This window comes from Xenopus tropicalis, chromosome 8, assembly GCF_000004195.4.
Source record: "Xenopus tropicalis strain Nigerian chromosome 8, UCB_Xtro_10.0, whole genome shotgun sequence".
NCBI lineage: Eukaryota > Metazoa > Chordata > Amphibia > Anura > Pipidae > Xenopus > Xenopus tropicalis.
In genome coordinates this window covers 80150370-80165680 of record NC_030684.2, presented here as the reverse complement: position 1 = coordinate 80165680, position 15311 = coordinate 80150370, and the positions used below count along the sequence as shown (strand labels likewise).

At 38.6% G+C, this 15311-nt stretch overlaps 1 protein-coding gene across 2 annotated transcripts; it reads right to left on the bottom strand.

The window, feature by feature from the left end:
• Positions 1 to 2285: 2285 nt before the first annotated feature.
• On the bottom strand, positions 2286 to 12311 carry psmd8 (proteasome 26S subunit, non-ATPase 8). Of its 2 annotated transcripts, none has more exons than XM_012968255.3 (7): positions 12057 to 12311; positions 10477 to 10549; positions 9634 to 9736; positions 8430 to 8595; positions 5970 to 6070; positions 4231 to 4342; positions 2286 to 2992 (listed from the first exon to the last, which is right to left on the bottom strand). In XM_012968255.3, the coding sequence occupies exons 1-7, from the start codon at positions 12294 to 12296 to the stop codon at positions 2855 to 2857; spliced, it is 933 nt and encodes a 310-aa protein (XP_012823709.1). In that variant the 5' UTR covers positions 12297 to 12311; the 3' UTR covers positions 2286 to 2854.
• Positions 12312 to 15311: the final 3000 nt, after the last annotated feature.

The window sequence follows — 15311 nt, the reverse complement described above, 5'->3', positions numbered from 1 at the left end:
TCCTATAGGAGGCTTCCAAAATCATGCACAGAAAGATCAAAGTCGGAAAAGTTTTTCTGCATTTTACGATCGTTCGGTACGAAAATTTCGTGACTTTTGGATCGCCAATACGATATTATCGTGACTAATACGATTTTTTCGATATTCAGAAATTATCGTATCCACTACGAATTTGTCCCATTCGGGATTCGAACTCGTGTTTTAATGAATCGGCCCCCTAGAGTAGTTGGAATTAAAATGTTGTATATCAATATGCAACATAATAAATAAGCACATTCTTTTCTTTTTGCAGGCTGTTCACATTACAAGATACACAGACAGAACCAGTATGGATCACAACCTTGAAACTAGCCTCTTGTTTGGTGACAGGAATCAAGCTATGGCTGGAAGGGAGTCAGGGAAAATGATAGATAGAAGACTAAAAAATGTGTATTTTAACTCTAGAGATTACTACAGTGGATTCCTGAGCCAAACCTAGCATCATTGTCGCATTATTGGTTGTTTTTGAAAGTCGCATATATGGGGTCTAAAATGTGACTGTAATTATTCTGGAGAAAATAAAAATACATGATTTAAATGTGATTCAGCCATAACATAGAGCTTGTATTAGAGAACACTGGTGGTCTATAACAAATATATGACAGCATCCATGTCACTACAGCAATATAGAGTGCTTTATATTTCATTACTTGCACTAAGATCAAAGGTCCTATTTATTAGGCTGAGTAAAACGAAATTCACCAAAAAAAAAAATGGCATAAAAAGCGGTGTAAAATAAATGGGAAACTTATCAAAGTGTGTTTTATTTTACACCACCCAAGCACCAGATTTGATGCTGTTATTTTACACCTCTTCAGATGCTGTTTAAGTCTGGCAGAAGTTGCTCTAAGAAAAATTGTGTTGCAAATTGTGAAAAAAACCTGCAAATAATGCCTGGGAGTTCATATGTATGGGGGGGAAACTGGCACAGCTCAGGACTAAACAAAAAATTATTTAAGTTTATTTAAGGCAAGTACTTCAGTCAGTTGTGATGTTCTTGCTAAAATAAACATTGTTTTGTCTTGTATTTTTAGCACTCAGGAATTTCTTTGACATGAGAGTGCTTCACATGCAATACTAAAACACACATAAAAATAAAGAATAGAGGTCACACGAGTTCCATAACTGTCTATAGTAACAAAAAGCCTCAGAAATGATAAATATAATACACAAAACCCATAAATATCTGTAAATGATATCCTTATAAATGGTGTTCTGTGCCTAATGATGTAATTTCTGTCATATGACACAATAAAACATACCGTATTTTCCAGCGTATAAGACGACTTTTTAACCCCGAAAAATCCGTGCCAAAGTCGGGGGTCGTTTTATACACCGGGTACTTACCTGCACCTTGCTTCCTGGCAGGGCCGCCATCAGGGGGGCACGGGGGGGGGACGACAATCGTCCCGGGCCCTGCTTCCTCTGGCTCGGTTGGTGTCCTCCACTATGTGCCGCAGCTCCCAGCTACTTATGCGCTTCTATAAGCTTGCGCCCCTGCGTACGGACGTCACACGCACGGGGCGCAACGTTATAAAAGCGCAGAAGTAGTGGGGAGCTGCGGCACATAGCGGGGGACACCACCGAAGCGGCAGCTGGGAACTGAAAGATGATTGGGGGCCCTGGGGGAAGCTGAAGGATGCTTTGGGGGGGGGGGGGGCTCGGTTCTGCGAGCCACAGGGTGGTAGTATATTCCAAACTCTATATTTTAACTGGAAAAGTTGGGGGTCATCTTATACGCCAGAAAATACGGTATGTATTATAATAAAAATGTACTCCCGTTGATAAAAAAAAATATGAGGATATTAGAAGTCACCTTGGAATTACATGACCTGTATAAAAGCACTCGGCCTTCAGCCTCATGCCTTTATATAGTTATGAAACTCCTCTGCGTCTTATAATATCCTTATATTTTACAATAGGGGGTACTATATTGAAAAAAACACACACACAAACAGACACAAATAAAAGTGAACAGACTTAATAGTTAAATAAATTTAAAAAAAGGGGACTGAGGGACTAAAATATATTCCTTTTTTGTTTATTTCACCATTTATTTAGTCCCATGAGTACTCCATTGTTTAATGAAAGAGGACTTTCATGGTAACACTCAGAATTTGTGTGTGTGTGTATAATATTATAAAAGTACGAGTGTTACAGTGCACTTCATGTCCGTGAAATGCAAAAGGCCCCGATTTTATACTAGTATCTTAAATGACAAATCATTTAATAATTAATGTGACAAATTCGGCCAAATTAGCACTTTATTCTTATTGTTTGTATATATACATTGTTTCAGTTGCACAAGGTAACGGATGGCATTAACTTGTAGTCTGTTTTTTAGGCCTCAACTGTTAAACAAAACTGGTTTCTTTAAAAAATAAAAAAAAAATATATAAATTACAGAACTCTGGCTGAGTACAAAGATAAAACCCTGCCTCGTGTAGCAGCAATGCCACCATCCAGTAGGAAGGGCTGTGCTAAGTATGACCCATAACATGGCAACACTGTAGATGTACTAACAGCGCAGTGTAGAGATATATCTGTATGTTAAGTCTATTAAACTTTATGCCTTCTCCCATCACTTGTATAAAACAGGAAAAAAAGTTCCCATTGGCATTCTAGGTCATCCGAAAAATAAGGGGTTGGAAATCAGCCAGAAATGTGATGAAGCAAACAGTGGATTGTTGTATAAGAAAAAAATATCAGCCCAGACCCCTTGGTAAAAACCACCGTTGAAGTAAATGAATAGATCATACAGTAAAAAGGGAATGGGAAAAGGATAACTGGTAAGTGGTGCATTGCCCCACATGGTTTAAACAATCATCTCCAGCTGTCGGGCATACTCGATGACTTGCTTGGCTAGCTCCGTGGAAGGAATGGTGACCTCTTCTGGGTTCTGCTGCTGGCTACTGAAACTGAAGTTATTGTTTGGACCCAACACCCAACCACGCTATGAAAAAAAAAAAGAAGACTGTATTTACACAAACATTTTATACTATTGAATAAAAAAAACTGTAATTGTGTGGTAAAGATTTTAAGTTAATGGTAGATATCAGATCAATACTTTCAAACATTGTTCCAGTGGTCTCTTTTAGACAGAATTTTAGTTCAGTTTAATTTTCATCTCAGGTTCAGATTTTTTTTTTACATCTATGTAGTTTCTATGTAGTTTAGGGGCTAAACTCCATGGGATGGTGTCAGATCGACAATACATTTCCTACAAGCTGGATGTAGTTGCATGGGTTAAAATAAAATGTGACTAATACAAAAATCCGTTATTTAAACTACATGAAAGGATTGCTATCTGACACAACACGCTTGTCGAAAGGCAACATGCATGCTGAGTCTTCATCCTATGAGATAAAATCTGATGGTGTCTGACACTTTTTTTCTCTCATTGAAATAAATTGCCTATTAAATGGAGATGCAGGAACAAACACACCATCAAACTATATCTGATCCAATTTTACAGTAAAGCCTATGGAGATTAGAATTGGTAGGATCCTACAAAATCTTATGCTGTTGCATGACAAGATCAGATAAAATAGAACCCACAAAATAGGACTGAACTCCATGGAAGATTTTCATCATAAGGCTAATGTCAGACAGGGCACTTAAGCGCTCATCCTCACAGGTGTTTCAGTGAGCGCAGGGAACCGCAAGACAAAATGCAATTCAGTCTTTTGAATGAGCTCGTACTCAAACAGGCACATACAAGCACCAAACGCAGGTGGTACGCAAAATGCTGCGTTTCACCTGCATTCAGCACTTACATGCACCTCTGTGGGAAAATCGCCCATGAGGACAAGTCAGGGTATTTTAGCCAAATGAAAGGAGTAGGTAATGACCACCAACTGCTCCCATTCACTCAAATGGGAATAACAGGTGTGAGTACTTTTCAAAAAGCATTTTCTACAGCACCTGTGCATTCTTTCTATCCCATTTCAGTAAATGGGAGACTTAGAAAGCGATTGCTTTTCAGACAGGTGACAGTCAGAAATAGTCATCTGTTGCAAAAAGGATTCCTCCATTAAACCTACAAAAACATATCCCCAAAAGGAGTGTGCACTGCTTGCTGTTTGCACACCTACTATACTCACGTTAACTGCCTACAATTCCCTTTGCTCCTTAAAGTGCTCTACACACTTGCAAGAGGTATACCTTCTTTTAGAGGAAAAACTAACTTACCTTCTTTGCATATTCTGTCATTTTCTTGGGAGTGTTAAAGAATAATATCCTTGTTGCCTCATTAAACAGGATTTTTCCATAAGCCTTTTCGATGCAGTCAGCAATTTCATCCCTAAAACAGAAATATAAAAAAAAGGTGCTGTCTTTTTTCTGAATGCTTTGACAACTATCATGGCTAGTTTGGAAACAGCAACTGTTGCATTTTATTTGGATTCTTTGTAAGGTTCTGAGATTTTTCAATCATACAAATGAAATATACTGCTTCAATTATGATGCAAGTTCTAGATCATAAGAGGCAGCCACCTGCTTTACTGAATGCCTCTGAAGTGTTAATCTGCATTACAGAGGATGAGATGTGTTTTATCAAGGTGCAGAAAAAGCTGCTACAATGAGGGCAGTAATTGCTAAGAGTAAGAGAAGTAAAGAGGGGAAGGTTTAAGAAGCATGGAAATTATTTGGCAGGGTTGCAGAGTGTGTTTATATTGTGTGTATAGCTATAAAGTCTATGCCTTTCAACTATTATATCATTTTAGGCATTCTAAATATAGAGTAAGGTGTCTGGCAAAGCCAGATAAGGGTTAATGAAGTCTCTTTTTGGTAATGGCTATAGGATAGATTACCTTGCATTCATATTACACGAAGCACAATGTACAGCAGAATTCTACAACATTTTGAGATTGTCTTACATTGTTTTCTCTAAAGAGCCCAGGTTTGGAATTTAAACTGTTACCTAGTTACTAGGAGGAAAGTTACCTTAGCAATTTTAAAATCGACTAAAAAAACGTAAGTAATTAAAAATAATAAAGTCACTTTTTTTGGGGTGCCATGGTAATTAATCTAACAGCCAGATCAAGCTAATCAAGGCCAATTAAAAATTGCTTAAAAAAAAAAGAATCAATCTATAACATACTAAAATTTAAAGGAGACATATCCTATAAAAATTATGAATGTACCAGTGAATTATACTCCTCTAGATATAGAAGGATTGTGCTTAAAAATGTAGTGTTTCAGACTGATTTATTGAGAAATTCCCCCAAATCCCACTATTCCCGCCCATCAGTTCCACTTCCTGCTGGCTGAATTCTCTGGATGAGCTGGGGAGCCGGCGGCCCTCCGTACACTGCACTGTAGGATAGGAACCAATCAGCAGCTAGGCTGACCTGATAGGGAACTGAAGCCTGTCTTTGCTTGTGTGACTGCAGGGTTGTGATTGGCTCTCCTCCTCCTACTGTGCTTCTGGCAGGGACTGTTAGGACACACCCACTCTTCATTTCACACTGGACGGAGAAGTGATATGATCTATAGGGAGCTCCAATAAAGGGGCCATTGTTACAGATAGGATTAATGTTTAGCCCAAAGGGAAACCAGCACCGTATATTATTCATAATTGCCTACAAAATTAGGGTTTTTCCCATTTATCCAATATGTCTCCTTTAATATAAGAGAACTCTGACTCTGATAAAGAATATACTTTACATAAAAGGCATTAACCTTCCAGGTACCAGTGATTTACAGCCTTTATTTTTCTGCATCAGGCACATCTACTCTTATATAGAAATAAAGCCATGCTGTAAAATTTACACTTCTGCTGTGCAGAAGAGGTTAGGCTCATCAAGTTCAATTGCACCTCTGTTGGTCTCATTTCTTATAGATATCTTTTGGGCTTAATATGTAAATCACTATAAGATAATAAATAAGAGATATTCTCTTATTATAATTTTTGTAAGAGAATAACTAACCTTATTGTATCCAGCAGAATGTCAATGAAGAAGGTGTAGCTCTCAGCTGGAATATTCCCTTTAGCCAGGAAAACCTTGTTATAGCTTCCCTCCATCAAATACTGCAGAATAAATTACATGTTTAAAGACATTCAGTATGAGTACAACCACCGTTCACTCAATCATAAATTAATATTTAATAATAACACTGGATAGCTCCTATACAGGACATATGCAGATATCCCTTTGTTAACTTCCCCACACACAGCTTTCCCCAACCACTGAAATTGTGCTGCAAGTATCAATGCTGAAACTCCCCAAGGATGATGCAGTCAGCTTTCCCAACAACATAAACTAGTTGTTAGCCATGGTCAGTAAGAGCTGCAGCCTTTGTTGTATGAGCCTTAACATGCTATTTAAAAAAAAAAAAAAATTGGTGACAAACAGTGATTAAAATGTCAACCAAAGCTGTCTTTAGGATTGTCTAAATATGGGACACTGCCCTGGTATTACTTTAAGTGGTTTTATGTAGGGCAGCAGTTGAAGGTAGACTAAATATGGGATAGTAGATAAAACAAATGTCAACAGTAACAATTTATTGTCCCTATATACAGTGGAGGAAATAATTATTTGACCCCTCACTGATTTTGTAAGTTTGTCCAATGACAAAGAAATGAAAAGTCTCAGAACAGTATCATTTCAATGGTAGGTTTATTTTAATAGTGGCAGATAGCACATCAAAAGGAAAATCGAAAAAATAACTTTAAATAAAAGATAGCAACTGATTTGCATTTCATTGAGTGAAATAAGTTTTTGAACCCTCTAACAAAAAAAGACTTAATACTTAGTGGAAAAACCCTTGTTTGCAAGCACAGAGGTCAAATTGGTCAAATTGTAATTGAAGACCAAGTTTGCGCACATTTTAGGAGGAATGTTGGTCCACTCCTCTTTGCAGATCATCACTAAATCCCTAAGGTTTCGAGGCTGTCTCTATGCAACTCTGAGCTTGAGCTCCCTCCATAGGTTTTCTATTGGATTAAGGTCCGGAGACTGACTAGGCCACTCCATGACCTTAATGTGCTTCTTCTTGAGCCACTCCTTTGTTGCCTTTGCTGTATGTTTTGGGTCATTGTCGTGCTGGAACACCCATCCACGACCCATTTTCAGTTTCCTGGCAGAGGGAAGGAGGTTGTCGTTCAGGATTTCACGATACATGGCTCCATCCATTTTCCCGTTAATGCGAATAAGTTGTCCTGTGCCCTTAGCAGAAAAACACCCCCAAAGCAAAATGTTTCCACCCCCATGCTTGACGGTGGGGACGGTGTTTTGGGGGTCATAGGCAGCATTTTTCTTCCTCCAAACACAGCGAGTTGAGTTAATGCCAAAGAGCTCTATTTTGGTCTCATCAGACCACAGCACCTTCTCCCAGTCACTCACAGAATCATTCAGGTGTTCATTGGCAAACTTCAGACGGGCCTGCACATGTGCCTTCTTGAGCAGGGGGACCTTGCGAGCCCTGCAGGATTTTAATCCATTGCGGTGTAATGTGTTTCCAATGGTTTTCTTGGTGACTGTGGTCCCTGCTAATTTGAGGTCATTAACTAACTCCTCCCATGTAGTTCTAGGATGCTTTTTCACCTTTCTCAGAATCATTGACACCCCACGAGGTGAGATCTTGCGTGGAGCCCCAGAGCGAGGTCGATTGATGGTCATTTTGTGCTCCTTCCATTTTCGAACAATCGCACCAACAGTTGTCACCTTCTCTCCCAGCTTCTTGCTAATGGTTTTGTAGCCCATTCCAGCCTTGTGCAGGTCTACAATTTTGTCTCTGACATCCTTGGACAGCTCTTTGGTCTTTCCCATGTTGGAGAGTTTGGAGTCTGCTTGATTGATTGATTCTGTGGACAGGTGTCTTTTATACAGGTGTCCTTAATGAGGTTGACTAATTGAGTAGAAGTGTATAACCACTCTGTGGGAGCCAGAACTCTTAATGGTTGGTAGGGGTTCAAAAACTTATTTCACTCAATGAAATGCAAATCAGTTGCTATCTTTTATTTAAAGTTATTTTTTCGATTTTCCTTTTGATGTGCTATCTGCCACTGTTAAAATAAACCTACCATTGAAATGATACTGTTCTGAGACTTTTCATTTCTTTGTCATTGGACAAACTTACAAAATCAGTGAGGGGTCAAATAATTATTTCCTCCACTGTATGCCCTTCAGCTGTTGTCGAACAGCTGAAGGGCATATATAGGTGAAGGAAAAACAATTTCCATCACCTACAAGCAACTAACTGAGAGTTGTAGTTCATGAACCGTTGACGGGCCATGTCTGTCTGTTATCTGTCTGTTGACAGATGACTGCATGTAAGCTTGCTTTTCTATAAGATAAAGTTTACCATATTGCTAATAAAATAGATGAAAGGAGTCAGTGTGATCAACACACAAAAACTCAAAATCACAATTAGATAAACTGTGTTACCTGTTCAAGAGATACAGGGTGTTTAATGTATACATTAGTCTGGATATCTTTTGCTGGAAGCCTCTCCAGCTCTGTATGGAAATCGGCTACTCTGTTTTGTGACAGAAGAAATAGGAGGTTGAGTCCCAGCAGTTGGTGTTTATAAGCAGATTCTGGTAGTTCATCCCTACATAAAAAATACATGAAACTGATTACAACATAATTCACCATTTAAATTCTGATCTCTATAACATATATACGCTAACTGAAAGCTGTTATTTATTGTTGTAAAAAAGTTGACAAAACAAGGAGAAAAAGTGATTCTGTTATACAAACAAGTCATACTATAGTAGTTAAAAGCAGCCATGGTAAACTCAATATGTCATCCTAAGATTTGTATCTGCAAATGAGACCAGGTGCTAGGAACATGGAGCAATGCAATTATGGGAATTTTTGTAATAGTGATGGTTCCGCTAAAATTCCTATGCTGCACATATATATTTTAAATTTAATAAAAAAAAGATACTTATTTTATTTAGATCGAAGTTTCGGTCCTCACCCGGGACCTTTATCAAGATCTTGATAAAGGTCTGATGGGGTTAGGGTCCCGGGTGAGGACTGAAACGTTGATCTAAATAAAATAAATATCTTTTTTTGATTACATTTTCCTGGTGTGCATCAGCATTTTTTACATATTTACATTGTTTATCTGATTTGCACCCAGGTTGTAATCCCTATAAGTGTGTGCCTCAGCCTTTTTCTATGTACAGAACAGTTTCAAATAAATTGTCCACTGTCCCTTTTTGAACACAATTCTGACCACAATCTGACCAAGTGCAGCAAGGAAATGCTGACTATAAAGAGGCATAAAAGTAGAGAAGAATGTTCAACCTCTAAACTAAAAAGGACAAAAATAATTAGCAGTATGTATTGTAGATTCCCTCTAGAGTAACAGCAAACATACTGGCTGGAGGGAATATGTGCTGGTTTGTAAGAATCAGAGTGCTGTCCATTTTGTGGAAGTGTACAGGTTCAGAGGAAAATGGATGCTAATAAACTGGCATCTGATAACCAAACTGAGCACATACTGGCTACTTCAGAAATAGAATGTAAAGCAAAGGTATTATTTAGTTAAATAACTTACAACATGTTGCAGGATAACAAATATATAACTACATAAAATCTAATACTTTCAGTATCCGAATAAATGTTATCTAGTTCTTACTTGTAGTCAAAGTAGTAGCATTTAAGCTGGGCCATATATCTCTCAAAAGATGGTATATCTTTCTTCAGTATACTCCACTGCGCACCAATCTCCAAAATATCCCCTGCAAGGAAAATAAGTAACAAGAGGTTGGCGATTCATTCAGATTCCACTCCTATGAACTCTCTGCAACCCCACTCAGGTGCTAAAAATCAAAGATGTGATAAAACATCTAATGCAATTAAAAAATGTATAACGTTCTTTGGTCCTTTTAATAAAGGGAAAAAAACAATTTAATTTGGTGCACCCCAAACAGCAGTGTGGTCAGGCCCAGACTGGCAATCCGTGGGTTCTGGCAAATGCCAGAGAGACAGCTGTAAAATGCTGGTCACTATTTATTGGGCTCTCTGGGCCTCTGTAATTGAAATGCCTACTTTGAAGTCCAGACCTGAGAGTGGTTGTTCGTCGTGAGGTGTCAAATGCTGCCCCCCCATGACTGTATTTCATTGTGGCTTACTATAATAGAACCCCTTTGGGCTAAGCAAGAGATTGACTCCTATGAGTCCTGAACACAAGTAATGGCTGAGGCTGCATTCAAAGGGAACTAGAGCTAAGTATGAAGATCAAATGTATCAGTGGAATCACCCATATGATATAATAAGGGGTGAGACATACAGATCTCTATATAAGAGATGTATGGGGCTGATTTGTTGCACTGTCATGGGTAGCAGTGCAACTTTCTTTTTTTTTTTTATGATACCTTATTATGGGAAAAAAAAGCATCTATGTTGATAACTTAAACCTATTGTGGATAGTGAACAGGGAAGCAAGGGATAAACAGGGACAGAGAATTATTTTACTTACTAGCTAGAATAAGTTGCTGCTTTGTGAGTTTGACATCAGTGGTAGGCAAAAAGTTCTGTTCCAAAAGAGCCAGCTAAGGATGAAAAAGAAAACTACCAATTAAATGAGACTGTCAGTTCAGAATAAAAAATACACTCTTAAAAATTAAAATACTGTTATAAAGAATTCCTAAGTTTCACTGATGTAATGTAATTAACAGATCATCCACTTCAAGACAAGTACTATAGCAGGGCTGCAAGAAACCCAGAAGCTTCTTGACAACATAAATATCATTCCTGCAGAGAAAACACAGACCACTCTTTTGTCATCCAGACTTACAGTAGTAATATTTACTACAATTTTTTCTTTTAAGAACCAAACAGAAAGATTGAGTAGAAGGAAGCAATGTTAACATTTTAAATCTTTTTTTTTAATAAATCTATAAAGTGTTATTCAATACATTTTACCAGAAAAATATTTGATTCAATACTGTGTGGTGGGCTAAAGGGAACATAGAACTTTAAACATTTATTTTTAGCAACTTGCCTACATAAATGTGTCACATCCTTGTCACTGTGTTCCCTACTTTCAGTCATCTCCTTACATTACACTATCAGGTCTGAGCCTGAAGTATGAACTGTCAGGCATCTAGATTGTAAGCTCTGCGTCACAGGGACCTTCATCCTTGTCTCTTTGATTCTTAACTTATTGCAACCGTACCTTGTATTTATTGTTAAACTTTGTATTTATCTATTATTGTAACTGTTATATTAACCTATTTTACTGTACAGCGCTGCATACATAAGTAGCGCTTTATAAATAAAGATATACATATTGACACAGAGAGATGCCAGAATTTATGATTATCCATAGCCTATCAGACTGTCCCAATTAGGACAACAACAAAAAAGGCTGCTTACTAGAGGGGTAAGATTTTGGCAGAATATATGTAAATCTATTTATTTCCCTTTTAGCACACATTGTATTGTGTAGTGTTGAATATCGACAAAGTCTTTTACTCCTTCATGTCCTTTTGTTGCTTGTAAGAGTAGCTCCATATTAAGGTGACCAGATCACTTGAAACTTCAGGAACATGTCTAATAAATACATGTTGCAGGGCAGCACCAATTGCATTTAAAATAAACTGCAATCTGTTCAGCCCTGCTAGCTGGATTATCAAGGCTTGTCCTGAATTCTCATGTGCCCTGGTCACCATACTCCATATACCTAAATGGACCTGCTTCCTCCATGGATATGCCTAACAAAATAAACGGAACAAAAGTAGAAAGGAGCCTATTTTGAAATGCCATTAGCACCTTACACAGTATGGGAAGGTTACTCATAAATGCTTAGCCAAATAACTGCTCTGCACACATGATAGAACAACCTGAAAGAACAACCTGAAAGCAAACCTATTACAGGAAAACTTTGGTAAATAGTTTCTTCCCCACTTGTCGAAAATCTAGGGAATGGGGATATCAATGTAGCGCCTGTAAATGTCACCCACCCACTAACAGGCATACTGAATATCCATTCCATAGATACACATATGAAATATCAGCTGTTCCACTTTTAACCCTCTTGGCTTGTTCGCCTCTCACCTTCAGCTTCCCAAGTACGTCCCCACACTTGCTCAGGTTGGGGTTCTTCTTAGCCCATTCGGCTTTGAGCTGCTCATACATGGCAGCTAATTGCCTGAGCCCTTCTGCTCCACTCAGCGCCATCCGCACAATGACTGAGCAACACCGGCTTACGGCCCAGCAACGCACCGTACGTAACGACGCACAGAACTCCTTGACATACACAATGAACGTAACTCCGCCCGGGCAGCCCGTCGCCATGTTGGAGATGGGAAAACAGAGCTTTCCAGCGAGGGGTATATCAGTAGATGTAGTTCTCTGATACCTCTTTGAAAATGTATAGTCGTTTATTTAAAATTGCTTCCCAGGTCTAATTAATTGCTGCGTATTTAATTTGTTTAATATGATGCGAAAGTATATTTGTCCGACCCTTCCTTCCAATTTAGGAACAGGATGAGCGCATGCGCAAAATAGCCGTGTGGTTGCTTACGCCTACTTGCATTTGCCAATATAGCAACTATGCCAATTGCGTTTAGGCAGATGTTTAAGAAATATTTTAGCTTACAAAACTCTTTACTGGCAACATACTGCCATATTACAAGCTGCAAAACAGACTATTTCAACAAGTAATAAATGCCCTGAAGTATAATGACTCTCACTTCTTCCAGAAATTGGGTAACTTTCTTTTCTGTAGAATGAAAATCCATCAGGTGGGACTGACAAGAAGAACAAAATCTGTGGATAATATAAATATCACAGACATTTCTAGAAAATTCAGATAGAAGGGCTGCACAAATCAATTTGGAACATTTGGCACAAGTTTGTGTGCATCAACACACATGAGATTATTGTTTCCACTGTTGGGCTTTTAAAACTCAAACATTTGAATGTGTATATTTCTATTAGTTCAGCTTGAAAATGTCACCTTTAAACAAATGTGACTCTACTAAAGTGCAGATCCTAATGCTAGTAGATGCTACCAGGCATAATGAAATAGAATCTATTAATGCATGTATAATGGTATATGTATTTTATTCATATAGTGCTACTTGTCTATGCAGTGCTGTACAGCAGAACATAGGACATAAAGGGTCATAACAATAATAAATGCAAAGTATAGTTATATTAAACATAGTGGAAAGTGTTAAAAAGATAAAAGGAACAAGGTCCCTGCATGTAGAGCTTACAGACTAAGTGGGTGGATAATTTACAGACACAAACTGGAGGATTTTCAAAGGAAAGGCTAGTAAAGAGTTAATCTCAAGCTGCAGGCATACCTTCAGTTATCTCAATAGTGCCTATTTCGCCTGTTCAGATGATCAGAAGCCCAACAGGAAGAAAAAACGCTGAGCTCTGTAAAGAAGATTCCCATAATTCCATGCTCCTGCACCCAAACTAAGACCGGCTTATCAGTAAGCGCATGCGCATTTTACATATTCTGTGAGCGCACTTTCAATCTCAGAAGCAGGAGCGATTGGGTAGAGTAGGTCGCGTTTGCGTCTAGGGGGAAGGAGAAGAGTCGCGCATGTGCATTTAGTTAAGTGGCGCTATGTTGGACTAATTTAAATATCCAACATGGCGGGCGCAAGATAAACAGCGCATAGAACAATCGGCGAGTGCTCAGAAAATACTTGCTGGAAAGGTAAAAAAATATAGCGATCAGCTACAGGGATATGAGGCCTATGCCTAATATGTTCACAATACTATAAGTTTGTGCCAGCATGGTTTTTCAGATCTTCAGATCTTGCCAGACTAATTTAGTCGCCTAAAGGAGGTGAGCAGGAACCTCGATGCTGGAATGGCAGTTGATGTCATCTACTTGGACTTTCATACAGTACCTCACAGAAGGTTAATGATCAAATTGAGGAATATTGGCCTAGAACATAATATTTGTAATTGGATAGAGAACTGGCTGAAGGATAGATTACAAAGAGTGGTGGTAAATGGAACATTTTCTAATTCGACCACTGTTGTTAGTGGAGTACCGCAGGGGTCAGTGCTTGGTCCTTTGCTTTTTAACTTGTTTATTAATGACCTGGAGGTGGGCATAGACAGTACTGTTTCTATTTTTGCTGACGACACTAAATTGTGCAAAACTATAAGTTCCATGCAGGATGCTGCCGTTTTGCAGAGCGATTTGACAAAATTGGAAACCTGGGCAGCAAACTGGAAAATGAGGTTCAATGTTGATAAGTGCAAGGTTATGCATTTTGGTAGAAATAATATAAACGCGAACTATCTACTGAATGGTAGTTTGTTTGGGGTATCCTTAATGGAGAAGGATCTAGGGTTTTTTGTAGATAACAAGTTGTCTCATTCCAGGCAATGTCGTTCTGTGGCTACTAAAGCAAATAAAGTGCTGTCTTGTATTAAAAATGGCATTGACTCAAGGGATGAAAACATAATTTTGCCCCTTTATAGGTCCCTGGTAAGGCCTCACCTTGAGTATGCGGTGCAGTTTTGAGCTCCAGCCCTTAAGAAGGATATTAATGAGCTGGAGAGAGTGCAGAGACGTGCAACTAAACTGGTAAAGGGGATGGAAGATTTAAGCTATGAGGTTAGACTGTCAAGGTTGGGGTATTTTTTTCGGAAAAGAGATGCTTGTGAGGGGACATGATTACTCTGTACAAGTACATTAGAGGGGATTAAAGGCATTTAGGGGATGCAGGAAGCAGGAAGGTTTCAGGCAGAAAACATCAGTGGTAGAGGGGGTACAACCTAAGATAAGGAGCAGAAGAGCTGACCAGGAATAAATGTTATTCTTTGCTTGTTCGCTCTTGGATGAGAGGAGAATTCTATCAGCACAATTTACTACAGACTGTAGTAGGGTGAGGTGGGAGTCAGGGTGGCCAATTATTAGCAAGTCAGGGCGGGATAGTATGAGAGCATACATGAGCATTTTAACTGTTGCTTGAAAAATAAAAGGACAGATTCTGTCACTATTGTGTAAAGAAGTGACAGGTTACAAGTTTACAGGGTTAATGAGGATGCCACCAGTAGACATAATAAAGAGGAGAGAAGGAACAGGTTTAGGTGTAAAGATGTTTTTTTAGCTTGAGTTTGAAGTGGCACTGATTCATCCAGGTGGAGATTGCTAGGGAGCATACAGTGATTTGGGTCTCAGTTCTGGCTGTTAATAAAGGTGTTACATAATTAAGTTGGAAAAAAGACCAAAGTCCATCAGGTTCAACCCTTCCAAACAAACCCCAACACACACACATAGGCCCATACCAACCAATCTATACACACACATACATAAACTATATATCCCAACAT

What these genes read in the sequence shown, in the direction of transcription:
- psmd8 (XM_012968255.3), bottom strand. Translation starts at nt 12,296, where the DNA reads ATGGCGACGGGCTGCCCGGGCGGAGTTACGTTCATTGTGTATGTCAAG. An exon ending in ACCCTGTATCTCTTGAACAG is followed by an intron (nt 6,071 to 8,429) that starts GTAACACAGTTT and finishes TTTATTCTGCAG; the next exon opens with TATTTGATGGAGGGAAGCTA. An exon ending in ATTCTGCTGGATACAATAAG is followed by an intron (nt 4,343 to 5,969) that starts GTTAGTTATTCT and finishes TTTCTGTTTTAG; the next exon opens with GGATGAAATTGCTGACTGCA.